The 15997-nt window shown below is 34.3% G+C and overlaps 1 protein-coding gene across 6 annotated transcripts in view; it reads left to right on the forward strand.

Annotated features, from left to right (window-relative positions):
• The window catches only part of FXR1 (FMR1 autosomal homolog 1), a 56694-nt gene that overhangs the window by 13416 nt on the left and 27281 nt on the right, over positions 1 to 15997 (forward strand). For all 6 annotated transcript variants that reach the window (XM_081137841.1, XM_081137842.1, XM_081137845.1 and 3 more), the window contains exons 2-3: positions 4851 to 4903; positions 6512 to 6605. In XM_081137841.1, coding sequence (XP_080993967.1) covers positions 4851 to 4903; positions 6512 to 6605 — 147 coding nt within the window. The remainder of the gene's footprint in view (positions 1 to 4850; positions 4904 to 6511; positions 6606 to 15997) is intronic.

Raw genomic sequence — 15997 nt, forward strand, 5'->3', positions numbered from 1 at the left:
TTTTGACTATATATCTCAGTCTTTGAATTCCTGAAATACACTCATACCATCTTGCGTTCTGTTTAACCAGTAGGATTTTCTTCCCCATGAGTACTTATCAATTGAAAAACCTGTTTTTCAGTTGCGGTGTTCTAGAACTTCAAAAATCTCTTCTTTTATTAAGCAGATATCCTGTGCTCCTTGTTCTTTCCACAGGCCATTAAAGCTCCCAACTCAAAATTGTCATATACCTTATGCAAATGTTCAAAAAATGAAATTGATTTTTATATTCTGATGAGAAAGGATCCACAAGATATAAAGTGGGAAGAGAAAAACAAAGGTCAAAACAAATTGTAGTAAATGTGTATGTAACACTTTAAAGAGGATTTATATATTGTTAAAATTACAACTTATTTTTTTGTGAATTGCCCATTCACATGGTTCATGCTCATTTTTATCAGCTTGTTCAGCTTGTTCTTACTATCTTGCCTGAGAATATTATAAATTGGGAATTTAACTCTGTTGTTTGTTGTTTCACTTTCTTTTTCTTTCGTTGTATGTGATATAGTTTGCTTACTTGTGCTTTCTCCTAGAATCTTTATTGATTTAAAAAAGTTTGAAACTTTTATCTATTGATTTTTGGTGAAATACATTTTCTTTTTCCTTAATATTTATGTACCTGTCCCAATACTATTTAAAAATAATCCATTGAGTTCTCTTATTTGTAATTTCCTAAGTGATTTAGGCCTGTTTTTGGAATCTGCGCCTGTCTTTTTTTGTTTTGATTATTATAGCTTTAAAGTAAACTTTAATATTTGGGTAGGGGTAGTGTATTGTAGTTACCCCCTACTCCCATTTAAAAGATTAATTTCTGAATACTTACTTGTTTGTTTTTAAGATATACTCTGGTGTAATTTTATTAAGAGTAACCCCTTTGCCTCCAACAGAATCATATACTCCCCTAGGATATTAATGGTATCCCATTTAGGGGTATATTTAATTTTTTACAGTATCAAGACCCTCCCCCCCCAATAAAAGAATGTGATGGGGTTTACATTTTCCTATATATTCTATTTATATTCATTTGTAAAGTTTCAAAGATTTCTATACATTCTGCATATTTTTTTTGTTGAGGACATTTCTAGGGTTTTATTTTTTAGATGCTCTTAGAATATTTTTGTATTTTATTTTCTAGCTGTTTTTATCTAGAAAGCTGATTATTGGTTAACTTTCCAATAAGTTATTGAATCTTTGAGTTTTAAAATTTTTTTATTTTAGGCTAGATTGCATTTGAAAAAGAATTTCTTAAAATAGTGCTTCCACTGCTTATGGAATTCTGCTGTTCTCTTCATCTCCTCCCTTACCCCCAATCTACACATAATTTATGACATTCCTGGGATTTTACTATTAGATGCTCTGTTTATTTCTTATGGGAGAACGTCTAAGGTATTTTGATGACACATAAGATGTGTTACAGTGTCTTGTTTTACTTACTAATGATTGTTTAAATTATAGTTAAGAGTTTCAAATTAGGCATTTTGGACTGTTGTGAATGAACAAATTAAGGGACCATTTTATAAAGATGCCTTGGAATCTTTCATGTCCACATATGTATGCGAAGATGAAAGATGTGAGATGTACTGTTCTGAGAAATATGTTCCTGGACCAGATGAGGGTGAATAGGGAGAGACAAAATCCCCAAAAGTTGGAGGTTAGAGTACCACAAGGAAGACAAAGTTATGGAGACATAAAGTCATAAAGCCACCTCCCCCATGCTGTGTGCAGACAAATGTGGCCGTTATTATTTGGTGACTCTTGACTCAAAGATTTTGGCAAACACCTAACCCTGCCATTTTATGTCTCTTGAGTATAAAGGACCCACCATTATTCTGGTGACTTGGAGAGTACAAAAATGACTTGAAAAGTATTGACTTTGTCCTGCATCAAATGGACATAATTTAATGGAGTTCTGGCCACTAGAAGTACCTTATCCTTAGCATCTAGTTTTTGGGGATAGAACATATTTCCTAACTGTTCACTACAGTCCAAATGCACTTTAAAGACAGGTTGTCAGGTCCTTAACCCATTTAATCTTATGCCTAAAGGATTTAAGCAATAAAAGTAGGTATCCAGAGCTTTATTTTATTTTTTTAAGTTTTTGAAAAATGTGCACCCAAACAAAGCTAATTGCTGACTTGCTGGAAGTAAAGTGGGAATTGAGTGGGGAGAGGCATAAGCACTGTTTTTTATATAGAAGAAAAGGATTTTATTATAATGGAGAGTGGAATTTCCCAGTGACTTGGAGTTCTGATTTGAACTAATCCACTGTATAAATTATACAGAAATGATATAAGGATTGATATAACAAAACATTCCAAATTCTGAAAGTTGGGAAGGACTAGAAAACATTAGTGAAAGCTGAAAGTATGACTGACTTTTGACTGCAGGATACATTTTACTCTAATATTCATGAACTTGAAAATTCGGTTTCTGATATCATTTAGAAATGGCAAGGGTATAATATAGATAGATATGCTGCTAACATAACTCTGAAAGTGCCAACCAAAAACATTAGCTGAAAGTAGATGTGTGGATGAACTACTAGGAATAGAGAAACAGGCCAGGATTTCATTATTATAGTATGGTCAGATAATCCCAGCTTGTACTAGAATGGCAATTGTTAATTTTTAGCTTTGGGAGGAGAGAGAGGAATAAAAAAATTTGTCCAGAATTGCAAGACAGGAACTATGATAGCACTCTTGAAAGTACTGTAAATCCTCACTTAATGTTATCCAAAGGTTCTTGGAAACTGTGACTTGAAGCAAAACTACCTATAACAAAATCAATTTTACCATAGGCTAATTGATAAACGAGTTAAGTTCCTAAAGCATATTTCTGATCACAAAAACCTCACCAGACTTCTAAATAAAGATTCAAAACACATTTAATATTAAACATTGAAATAAATGTGAGCTATACAGACAGTTAATAAAGGTTAATAAAAACAAGATAATTTTCTAACCTGCTTTTTCCAGTTCAGGGTTAAGGAGGGTCTGGAGCCTATCCTGGCAACTCAGGGTGCAAAGCATGAACCAGCCCTAGACAGGACGCCCTTCCATCACAGGGCACTCATATTCACCCACACACACTCAGACTGGGACAATTTCACCTCATGTGCACATCTTCAGGATGTGGCAGGAAAGTAGAGTACATAGAGAAAACCTACATAGATACAGGGTGAACAGGCCAGCTCCACACAGGAGTGGCCCTGGACAGGAATCAACTTTTTTTCTTTCTCCTTAGTGTTAAAATGAGAATGCTATTCTAGGACTTGCTATGTCCTGAGTTTTAGGCCTCACAAGAGGATGTTTGCATTGGAATAACCCATAGCACACAAATCAGGTTATAGGCCTTTAAAGCTGGAGAGAGATCGGGGTCAAATTACAGATCATGTAATTGAGTAGCAAATGTGGAAGGAAGGCACTGAGAGAGGAGTTACCTACATTCTGTGATTGGTGATTTCTATATTATTAAAGAAAATGTAATGATTTTATTTTCAGCCCCATCTGTTTTCCTCTTCTCCAAGTTCCAAAGATTTTTTGCGGTGGTGGCATTGCTCATTATCTTGCCTTTTGGTTTTTCCACTGCCAGTTTGTTTCATAGTCTTTGATTTGCTAATTTGCTTAGAATAATGTCGAAGTTATAGTACTTAAATATTAATAGTTCTTTTTTTTTTTAAATTAGTTTACTTCTGTTCAGTGAATTTCTCAAATTTTGTTGCAGTTTTTTCTTTTTTGTGTGTGTATGGGTTTATGCGTAAAAATCTTCTTAGTATTATTTAATGGACTTCTGATAGGGAGATGAGGTAAACATGTTCATTTCTGCCATGTTTTAACCAGGTACTGACAATGTGTGTGTTTATTTAGCTAGGTTTTAGTGCATTTTCTGGAGTTTAGTGTGATCTTTGTTTTAGAAAAATATTTTAATTACCTAGTGTTTCAAAGTGTTAAGGTTGAGAACTTTCAAGTTCTGATTGACAGAAATATAAAGTGTCATTTAATGTCAGTTTTAATCATACAGGTGCCAAGGACTGTTTGCCCATGGTTACATAGTGGTAGAGCCCAAGATTTAACAGCAGTTGTTCTACACCCAAGTCCTTTGCTTTCTTGAGTATGTTAGGTCCTATGGTTGGTTTCGTTCAGCTGTATTCATCAAATGATAATTTTAAGGCTAGAAAATTACTAGTGGTTTTTATTGAGAATCTACTTATATTCATTCCAAAATGGTTTTGAAGTAATGTACTCACTATAGCCCAATTTTTTTTAAGCAAAAGAGGGAGAGAAATTTGTAGGAAAAATAAGATTAGGTTAATGGTAAGGTTAGTATTCAAAATGTAGTCTTGTCTTTTATTAAAGGTGGGTTCTGATTTAATATTTATAACTAATATTTGTAATAAATTGTGGTAAGCATTATTTTACATGATCCCTCACTCAAGAATGTATAAGTGATAGTGCCTGGGATATGAATCTTGGCTGCCTGACACTAGAGCCTGAACTATAAGTCACAGTACTAAATACTGCCTCACTTAGTTTGAGTATTGACTAATACCTATGATGTTTCAGGCTTTTTACTAATTTCAAGGTAGGTTATAGTACTATGTGAAAACTGAGGTTCAGAGAATTTAAGTAAATTCCAGTGTCATACATTTCACAAATGATGGAGATGGAAATCAGGCCCAGACTTGCCTAATTGTAAGCTCTGTGTTCTTTTCAGTACTCTATATTTTCTTTATATTTCTGTTGCTGTTTAGAGTTAACATAATGTTTAATTGAATATTGATATGTTTTAATAATGTTTTTGTTTTTTTGCAGGGATTTATCAAAGATGTTCATGAAGATTCCCTCACAGTTGTTTTTGAGAACAAGTAAGTTATTTTTTATTTATAGAAATCTTAATTTTAAAAATGGGTAGTGCCAGTTTGTTTTTGGTTCTTACTATTACCAGTGAAAAATGACTTTGCTTTTGGGCGGGCCTTTTTTTTATAATTCTAGTTTTGATGACACTTTGCCTGTTTTTCTGCCCACAATCTATGTGTTACTTTTTTCATGACACTTTTCTTTGCCAAAACACATATGAACATGAATCAGTAAGTAGTTTTTGCCAAAATAGATGGCACAAATGGGATTATAATATGCTTAATTCTTAAAAAAGCAAATGTTGCCCTGCCGGGCGTGGCTCAGCAGTTGAGCATTGACCTAGGATCCAGGAGATAGCTGTTTCATTCATGGTTGGGGCACATGCCTGGGTTGTGGGCTCCATCAGTGACTCTCTCATCATTGATGTTTCTATCTCTCTCTCTCTCCCCTTCTCCCTTCCTCTCTGAAATCAATAAAGATATATTTAAAAAAAAAAAAAAAAACAAATGTTGAAATGATGTTGTAGGAGACCTTCCAAGTGGCTACTGGTAGTCATTTTCAAACTGTAGATATTGTAATGGCTAGGTAATGGTCTAAAATATGCGAGACTAGGTATTCTGGACTTGTTTAGGAAGGGTTATAAAGGATCACTGTGTAACTGAAGGTCACAACAGAACTGTTCAACTTTCACTTTTAAGCTGCTCTGGAACTGTCTGAAAAGATATCTGCCCAGCAGTCGTTTCATGTAGAAACAAGTGTTGTGATGATTTCTGTGTTTGAGCAGCTGCCATTTTGACAGTAATGGTGAAAAGAAAGCACTCAAAAATCTTTTACTTCTCTCCTGCTGTGTGTGTGTGTCCCGTGCATCCTGTGCAGATAAATGCTATAGGAACATTTTATGAACATTATATGAACATATGAATGACCTGTTAGAACTTGAAGTTATTCATCAACTCAGCTTATAAAATACAACATTAAAAAATGTCAGTTAAGCAATAACTAAATTAGCAACTTTGATACATATTTGCTACAAACATGAAAACTAAGCTTTTACTAGGTTTTAATTGTGTATGTGTTCATTGTTGAAAAGATAAATTTTATGTGAGGAAATGAAACCTTATGTAATTCAGGTATTCAAAATAATTGAGTAATTTTCTGTATTTCTGTGAACATCTACACTAAAACATTGTGCATTTATATTGTTTTATAATCTCTGGAATTATGTTTTATATAGTTGTAAATGTGTTTGAAGTAAGTTGGTTCCACTGCTGTTATTTGGCAGTGGTGTAGATATGATATTTTTTGAATATAGCCCATATCCTTCGCAGAATAATGTATATACTGTTGCTTTAGGATGAGTAATTTGGCAGGTAATATGTAATTATTTTCAATGATGTTAATTATTTATAAACTTTATTAAGAGTCATGCAAAATCTGTTCTACTACAACAAACTAATTACTTGGAAAGTATATAATATGAAACTTGTTTTTCTTTATGGAAAACTATGATTAATTTGAAAAATATACAGCACTAAGCATAGATTATATAGCTTCCATATTAGTGGGTATTAGGATAATATATTTTGAAATTTTAAATTCCTTTTCTAATCCTTCAGTTGGCAACCAGAACGTCAGGTTCCATTTAATGAAGTTCGATTACCACCACCACCTGATATAAAAAAAGAAATTAGTGAAGGAGATGAAGTAGAGGTATGTATTTGTAAGTTTATTTTCTTGTGTGCCTGTTATTTTGTTTTAAATAAATATTCTTGTAGGAAAATCTGTTTAGCTGATGGAGAATAAATCTAATTCCTTTTCTTTTTCTGTTGGCAATGACTGTAAATAGCAATGCTTGAGTTTTGGAGTCAGAACTGGGATTCATGTCTCAGCTCTACTATTTTTAGCTTTGTGGCTTGGTCAGGTTTCTTTATCACTAAAATGAAAATAATGAAATGATGAGAGAGTTAAGGATGATAGTTCATTTGAATTTCTTTGTACGGAATCCCATAAAAAACTAACGATGTCTTTCTGACTTCAGTATGTTAATAATGTTAATTAATATGCCTGCTCTGTAAAAAGAAACTTGAACTCAATTGTCCAATAGTGGTATAATGAGTTTGTTGGAGATAGAAAATTTGATTTTTTTTGCTTTTCAAGAAGCAACACAGTACCTCCTAGATGCTCAGATATGCTAAATGTTTCTCACAAGGAGTTGGCTCCATAGTATTGAAAGAGAGATTTTCAAATCTCATTTGTACCTCATTTATGTAGGATGGGGGGAGAGGAACTGGGGGTGTAGGAGAACCATTACTGATGAAATAAACATTTAACAATACATAATCTGTGCCAGACACTCTTCTGAGCACCTTGCAAATGAATATGTTTAGTTAATCTGTCACTTTTTTTTTATCCTCACCCTAGGATATGTTTTTATTGATTTTAGAGAGAGAGAAACATCGATTGGTTGCCTCCCTTATGCACCCTGGACCGGTGATGGAACCTGCAACCTAGGTATGTGCCTGGACCGGGAATCAAACCTGCAACCTTTTGGTGTACGGGACAGTGCTCTAACCAGCTGAGCCACCTGGCCAGGGCTAATCTGTCACTTTTATTTCTCATTTTTTTTAATGGTAAATTTTCTTTGAGTTCCCATTAAATTGTAGATATTATGCTAGGAAACCAAAGAATTGTGCTTTAACCCCTAACAACCTCAACTCATTTTCATTTAAAAATTCTGCCTAGATTTTAATTACTTGCTCTAAGTTTACTATGCACTTTATGCTAAATCAAAAAGCATGCTATAACTTAATTGTGTCAGGGCACCACACCATGAGCCCACTCCCTAATAATGTTACAGCTTTCATTTTACTCACCTTTTTCTTTTATAGTTGATTTCACCAAAGGTGGGTACTAAGAACTTTTTTGTAAGGAGATCTGTAGCTGTAGTCTTAGTGTGGTGTGTATTTGTATCTTTGAGGAGTGTGAAGTAGGGTACTTGATGGGTCCTATGAATTGTAGTAGTGATGCTGCTGATTACTACTGTACTATGTTTTCTTGGACTTTAGACTCCAGTGAAAACATTTGTTTGTTGTTTTGGTTTTTTCTAAATAGAAGCAAAAATTCATTTAGAAAGTCACTGGTAGAAGAAGTGAGCCCTGGAAGAAGTGAGCCAGCTGGGCTGTGTGGGCTCAGGAAACAAATTACAGAGGCAAAAGAGTAGCCTTTGGAGCTTAGGAAAAAGAAAGCCAAAGAAAACTCACACAGGGGCCTGTTCCAGAGAGCAGTAGAGCCCTGGGGGAAAAAAGGGGTGGGGAAAAGCTCCAGAGAGAAAGATCAAAGAGCGAGCTTGTATTTTCGAATAAACACCTTTCTGTGAGGATTGATAAAATAACTTGATTTGTTTTCATTTTAAAAAATTTGTTTTAGAAGTTGTTTCCTCTGAATTCTTAGTTTTGTTCTAGAATTAGAAATATGTGGTGGCCAATTCTGAGCATAGTGCTTTTCATACTTTTAAAATTGTTGTTGCCCGTCCGGGCATAGCTCAGTGGTTGAGCGTCGACCTAGGATCCAGGCAGTCGGGGTTCGATTCCCTGTCAGGACACATGCCCGGGTTGCAGGCTCGATCCCCCAGTCGGGGGCATGCAGGAGGCAGCCGATCAGTGACTCTCTCATCATTGATGTTTCTATCTCTCTCTCCCTCTTCCTTCCTCTCTCTGAAGTCAATAAAGATATATTTAAAAAAAAAAAAAGTTCCTTTAAAAAAAAATTGTTGTTTAGACAATTTTAATTTTAGTTGGTAGTTTAAAGGCATAGATAAAAGGAAAAACTTGGTGGAGCACTGAGAATGTTAACAGTGTACTTTCCCCAATCTCAGGTGAGGAAGGCCTTATCCATTTTTTGGACCATCTTTGTTGCCCATTTGGAAATTGATGATCAGAGTGGTTTATTTCAGATTGGTTTTTGGTTCAGTCTTGGTGAAATTTGCTCCTTAAAATGATGAGAATCTATACCTGAAATTAAGATGTTATTGTCATTTTTTTCCCTTGAAAATTTACATAAAGAAGCTTTAAAAAGTTAATCTTGCCACCTTTATTGGTTTTTGTTTGGCCACCAGTAGTCAGGAATCTCTCCATGTGACCTGGAATGTTTAGGAATTATGGTTGTTAGACTTTATATTTTGAACCAAATAACATTTTGAGAGCCCTCCCCACCCCATTGCATAACATAAAATATGAATCTTCCCTCTTAGTGTGGTGTGTAGGTGTGCTGGTTGCCCATCTCAGTTTAGATATCATTTACCAGAGTTGAGTGTCTCTTCAAATTTTTTTTTTGCATTTATAAAGAGTATGCATGTCTCTTACAAAAATGAGAATATGTTATATATTTGTTACTTTCGTTTTCAGTTAATCAGGATATCAGACATTTTCATGTCTAAACATACAGATTACATCATTTTTTCTAACCACCCCATAATACTCCGTATTCTACAGATGTGTCATAATTAGACGCATTGAAATTGACAGATTTTTTTGCTATTACAAAAAAAGCCAGAATTAATTAATGGTCTTTTATGTAAATCTTCTTCTGGTAATAGTTTTGTTTTGTTTTTAACCCTTACCTGGAGGTATTTTTTCCATTGCTTTTGTGAGAGACTGGAAGGGAAGGAGGGGGAGGGAGAGAAAACCATTGATGTGAGAGAGACACTGATTGGTTGCCCCCTCTACGTGCCTCGACCAGGGCTGGGAATTGAGCCTGCAACCCATGTACGTGCCTTTAGCCAGAATTGAACCAGGACCCTTCAGTCCGTGGACCGACGCTCTAACCACTGAGCCAAACCAGATAGGGTGGTAATACAGGTCTAAGTGGTTCAGTTGCTGAATCAAAAAGCATGTTATTTAAAATTTTGGTAGTACCAAAATGTACCATTTTGTCCTTTAAAAATGCTTTTTGAATTACCACTTAATTTTGCTAACACTTGAATGTATTTGTTTCCTCATTGATTGACTGGCTGGGTTATTATTAATCTGTTATATAAACCCAGTAGAAGGAAGCTGATGTCTTACAATTCTTCATTTCTTCCTTAATCATCACTAGTGATACGGAATGTTTTTTAACACATTCTTCTTTCTTTTTCAAATATATCTTTATTGATTTCAGAGAGAGGAAGGGAGAGGGAGAGAGAGAGAGACAGACAGAAACAGAAACATCAGTGATAAGAGAGTCATCATTGATTGGCTACCTCCTGCATGCCACCCACCAGGAATCGAACCCCTTGGATCCTAGGTCGATGCTCATCCGCTGAGCCCTGCCCGGCCACACGGGAGTGTCTTTTGAATTAGCTCATTGACTGTTAACCTTTTGTTCTTCGAATTGTCTTATTTTTTGTCATGCATGTAGTTTTTGATGTAGGCAATCTTAGCATTTTATGGATAAATTTTTATGTTATATATTGTGTTTTCTCCCAGACAATGTAATATTCTGTGGCTTTGGCTATCAAGAAGTTTTAGGTTTGCTTCTTCAGATCTGCCAATTTTTTTGTGTGTGGCCTCTGATACATTTCTGCAGGTTTGTGTCCCCCTCCCCCCAAGAGTATATAGGTTTTTAATCCAATTTGATACTTTTCTCTTGGTAATTTACGGCATGGTATATTATTTTTAGTATATTAATTTTTTAATTTATGTCATTGGCCACTGTTTTCTTTCTGCTAGTCACAAATAGCATAACATAGCAATAATAACAGCTGACACTTGTATAGTACTAGTATATGTAACATAACTAACTGGCTTCTTAAACAGATTATTTCCATTTAACACAATAATCTCTTGAGGGCCTGTTCTAAACTCTAGGAATACTTCATTAACCATTCCAAGGTCATAAAGCTTGAAGGTTGAGAACCTGATAAACCAGTTTCAGTTTTTGTCCTGAATGCTATTTTTTAATATATCATGTTGTATTTATAGGATGTTGTCAGTTTTATGCTAGACTTAGAACTCTTTTGTTCTTTTGCAGCTCTGGTACCCCTTCTCTTTGAAGAAGGGAAGGTGGCTTTGATTTGGCCATTATTACATTTAGTACAAAAGTGATACAGGAGAGAGAGCTTTCCATTGAGCTCTTTCAGGCATTTACTTAGTTTGGCTATATAAAATTTTCATTCTTCTAGGTCAGGAATGGTTGAATATTGATAATTTCATATGGTTTGCCCTGAAATTTTATTACTTTAAAAATATGTTTGGCTACTTGAGGTTTGTCTTTCCAGCCAATTTATGAGGCTTACATGAAGTTACAGAACATAAATTAGTCTCATGATCAAGTGATGGCCTCAAGGAGACACTATAATTTATAATAGAAAGTTGGTTTTGAAAGGTCTAAAATTAAGTATTTGCTTAATGGTTGATTTTGCTAACTAAATATTGCTAAGAAAATAATACTCAGCTTACAAAGTTGGATGTAATGGGAAAATGAAGAGTTCCTTAGATTCTCTTGAACTGGTTATAGAATATAATAATGTTCTGGGATATTGGAAGGGCAGTACAAATTACTCCAGTGATTTCACATGAGGTGTGCTTTGTCTTTTATTATAGATACCTGCCTTGTTTAGCAAGTTAGTGTACACACACACACACGTATGTTACATAGGAAACCTTACAACCCAAGCTAATGTGTATAATTTCACAAGGTTTTCAAAGTTTTCTTCTTGTATTTAACATATTTGATAATTATTTTTGAATTGTGAAGTTTTTTTCACAATTGAAATAAGAATTGGCAAGTTTTGTTTCTTGACATACGCCTTTTGTCCTGTCTTTTATGGCAGATTATAAGACATGATTATTCACCTTTATATTTTAATTGTAACATTGGGATAGGTGCCTTGAGAGAAAGTAGATAAAAGGGGTAAGAATAATTTGAGATAGGACACTCTTACCTTACAATTTTTAAAATTCAGTATTTTATTTATATGAAAGCTAAATATATATACGTATTGTTTACATATACCTTTAAAAATGTCCGTTTGATCTTTGCGACCAATCTGAAAATATTAGCTCTCTGCAATTAGTCGTTCTCATAATACCAAGCCCATTGTTAATCTTAGTGCTTGGGAAATGCTCAAACATTTAAAAAAAAAGATGTGAGCACATTATTTTTGTTACATCTTTCTCTTGGAAAATGGTCAGTTTTTAAGACTTATGAAACCCACTTGTTAGTGTATCAGCCACAAATATGAATGAGATAATAATATTGTACAGGTAGATAAATTACATTAATGTGTTCTAGATGTTAAGCTTGCTTTTTCTAAGGTACATTTTTTTTTTATCTTCATAGATTGTAGTGAGATGAAATGGTGAATACAGGGGAATAAATTTATCTCATGTTGTAAAATGGGTCATTGTGATTAACTATTCAGTTTAGTGCTTAACATTATTCAGAAATTTTCTTCATAGTTTGGTAAATTTTCTCTCTAGTGTTGTTTATTATCTCTATTTTGTTGTAACTTTGAAAGGCATTGTTGAACATTTTTAACTTGAATGAATACTTAGCAACATCCGACTGGAATTTCATTTAAGTTACAATTTGGTGTGTATTATAGTTTGGAGACTATTTTGTAATAAGGTTTGACTTGGAGTCATTTGGTAGAAAGAATCCTTAAAAAGGCTTTTGGAATTTGAGTCTTCATTTTCCATCCTTCACTCCATAAAACTGTAACTTTCAATCTGAGTACTTTTGTGTTTTTAGGTCTCCCATGGACACTCCTTAGTCTGCTTTTTTGAGCTTTTTTTGGATTTGAAGAAACAATGGTAAAGCAACTAGGGCCATAGCTTTAGAGTGTGAATTGCTCCCTTAGAATACTTTGGAGATTTAAGTGAAATCTAAAGAAGGGGAATTTCTGTGAAGGTGTTCTTATTCCAATGATGTAGTCATAAATTTAGTAATCAACATTTGGAACACAGTACACTAGGGCACAGTTTTAATTCTGGGTTATTAAAGTGATTTTTTTTTTTTTTTTGGTATGAGATACAGTACATTTTATCAAGAATATGATTTGACCCACAGCACTTAAGTGGAGCCAGACTCATAGTTGGCTTCATGAGAGTGGCTTTGTCTTTGAGGGATAAAGTTGTTAATGAGATTTACAGAGATGGATGTAAGTATAAAATGGAATACAGCATTTCAGTGTTCAGTGAGAAATAAGGCCTCAAAGCAGTCCAGAATGGTTTATTCTCTTTTTTGTAGATAAGCTTACACAGCGAGCCAGATTCCTAGAATGTTATGCTTTGGCCAAAATACAATTAAAACAAAGGGATTTAAGTAGTTTTAAGACCCGTTTTGTTTGTTTGTTTGTTTTTAGCATTTAAGTTTGAGTCACTCATTCACTATAGATCACTAAGAGAAACTTCATCTAGATGAACTGCCTTCCTGAGTAGTGCTTGGAATTGGCAAGAACCTTCTGTCCTTAGGGTTTTCTTTTAATCCACAGTATACTAGGGAAAATAGTCATCCTTTATCATTTGGGCTATATTTACTGGTTTAAAAAATATTTTTAAGTCATTTTACATATAATTTTCATAAGCATTTAAACATAGCAAATTCAACTTTGTATTCCATATTTTCTTGGTTTTGATAATACATATGCCTAAAATGAGTAAAGTTCCGTAAATATTACTGCTCATCAGCTGTCAGACATAAACCCCAAACATCCCCCATCTTATAAATACTGACATCAAATTTAAAATACATTTCTAATAAGTTCTAGTTTATTATTTCTTCTGGTTCATTTTACACATGAATTGTCAGAATGTAATACTTTAAGAATATTTGGAACTGTTGGTGGTTTCTAATTTTATTGAACAAAGCATAGTCTTTTTGCTATAATTACACCTTTTTTTTAAAAAAACACACAACACTTTTCATATTTAACCAATTGGGTTGAGTAATCCACTGAATTTTTTGCATTTCTTCTTCAGCTCTTTCTTTCTAGTCATCTTTGTATACACATCTGCCTTTGGCATTTGGCCACTTACCAACTGAATCGAGTATATTTTGGTGTGCAGGCATGAAAGATGAAACAGTACTGTTATGTGTCCTTGTAGAAAAACAGGAGTGGTCCAGATGCTTGTTGCAGGATTTTGTATAATGGAGTCCCAGTTGAATGATTAACTGGGTGAGAATACTAAATTTCCTTTTTTTCGTTAGGAATGTATTGTTTGGGGGTGTTGATCTAGGATGTTGTCATTTGAAGACTTCATAGTCTGAGATTCTGCTTATAAGATAATTTCACATTGATCATTAGAATCTGGAGTGCTGTTGGCTTTTTGCTCCAGTCTGATTCCTCTAATAATCATGAAAGTCCTTCTTCTGTAAATTTTTTTCTGTGTAATTATGGGTTGAAAATAAAAATTCTGAATTCTTAACTGTTCAGCAGTAGCCAAAAGTAGACAAGAATGGTGTTTCTAGTGTTTCTTAATATTTTCTTGAAAGACTATGCAGTAAACTAGAGGATGATGCATTAATAGTGATATATTTTACTGTTGTATCCTTCCTGGCAATACCGTCATTTTTCTGTTTTATTTATTTATTTTTTAAAAATATATCTTTATTGATTTCAGGGAGGAAAGAAGGGGGAGGAGAGGGATAGAAACATCAGTGATGAGAGAGAGTCATTGATTGGCTGTGAGCCTGCAACCCGGGCATGTGCCCTGACTAGGAATTGAACCCCGATCGCCGGGATCCTAGGTCGACGCTCAACTGCTGAGCCACGCCCGGCCGGGCTCTTTTTATTTTTTAAAAATTATAGTTGGAGGTAATTGAATGATGATGATGAAATGATGAAATAGCAAAGTGTTTCAAGGGAAAGGAAAAATATGACCACTAGATTCCACCTTAGATTTATAAAAGGGCCCATAGGACTCATATACTAATTTTCAGATAGTTTTTATTCTGTTTAAAAAATAAAACAATTTCTTAATTTTTTGGAAGACCAGTGAGAAAGGATAAAAGTCATAAAATAGGTTTCCTCATAAAAGAAATGCAAAAGTTAAAATTGAGTCCTCTGGAGCCTAATTGGTACAAAGGCCTATTTTTCTTTTTATCTTTTCTTTCTCACAGTTTTTTTCTAATGGTGTACAGTAAAGTTGATCATAAGGTTTTGGCTTATTCATTTACAGTTTCAATATTCCACTGCTTCCAAAATCACTCTCACAACACCTTGATAGAAGCTGCAAGCTTTTCAAAACTATTTACTTATCAACAGTTTGCATTTATCTCACAGGTAGCTGTTAACTGGTATTGATAGATTTCTTTGGCGACCTCTGTAGGGGTAACCTTAGCTTAGTCATCTTAGCCCCCAACCCCCCAGTTTTCCATGTATTGAAAATACATTTGAAAAGCTGCTATATCATAAGAAATAACTATAATCCCTAATGGAAATTTTCTAATGTGTAATGTTAAAAAATACCTGATAATTATAAATACAGAGCATATAAGACACACTTTTTAGATAGGAAGTGTCATAAGATACGTACTTTGCTAGGTGTACTAATGTATGTGACTTTTTTTCCCCCCAGCTAAACATTTAGTACATTTGATGTAGGTTCCTCAGCAAGGGATCTAAATGTCATATTCTTGAAGTAATTTTAAAATAGAGTGTATCACTTTCTGAAAAACAATTCTTGATTTGAGCATCTTATAAATACTGACATCAGATTTTATTATTTTTATTATTTTTAATATTCGCCCGAGGATATTTTTTCAATTGCTTTTGAGAGTAGAAGGGAGAGAGAGAGAGGCAGGCAGACAGACATACATCCCTGTGAGAGAGACACATCAATTCGTTGCCTCCTGCATGCGCCCCTACCAGGGCTGGGGATTGAGCCTGCAACCAGGTACATGCCCTTGTCCGGAATTGAACCTGGGACCCTTAAGTCCTGGCGCCGACGCTCTAACCACTGAGCAAACTGGCTAGGGCCAGGCATCAGATTTTTAAAATACATCTCTCTCAAGTTCTAGCTTATCCTTCTGCTACTTGAACCATCAAAATGCAATGTTTAAAGATGAACAATGGTGACAGAAACTAAACTATGTTTTACACTGTATAAAACTACCTTGTA

Source organism: Miniopterus schreibersii (assembly GCF_964146895.1).
Source record: "Miniopterus schreibersii genome assembly, chromosome: 5".
Lineage (NCBI taxonomy): Eukaryota > Metazoa > Chordata > Mammalia > Chiroptera > Miniopteridae > Miniopterus > Miniopterus schreibersii.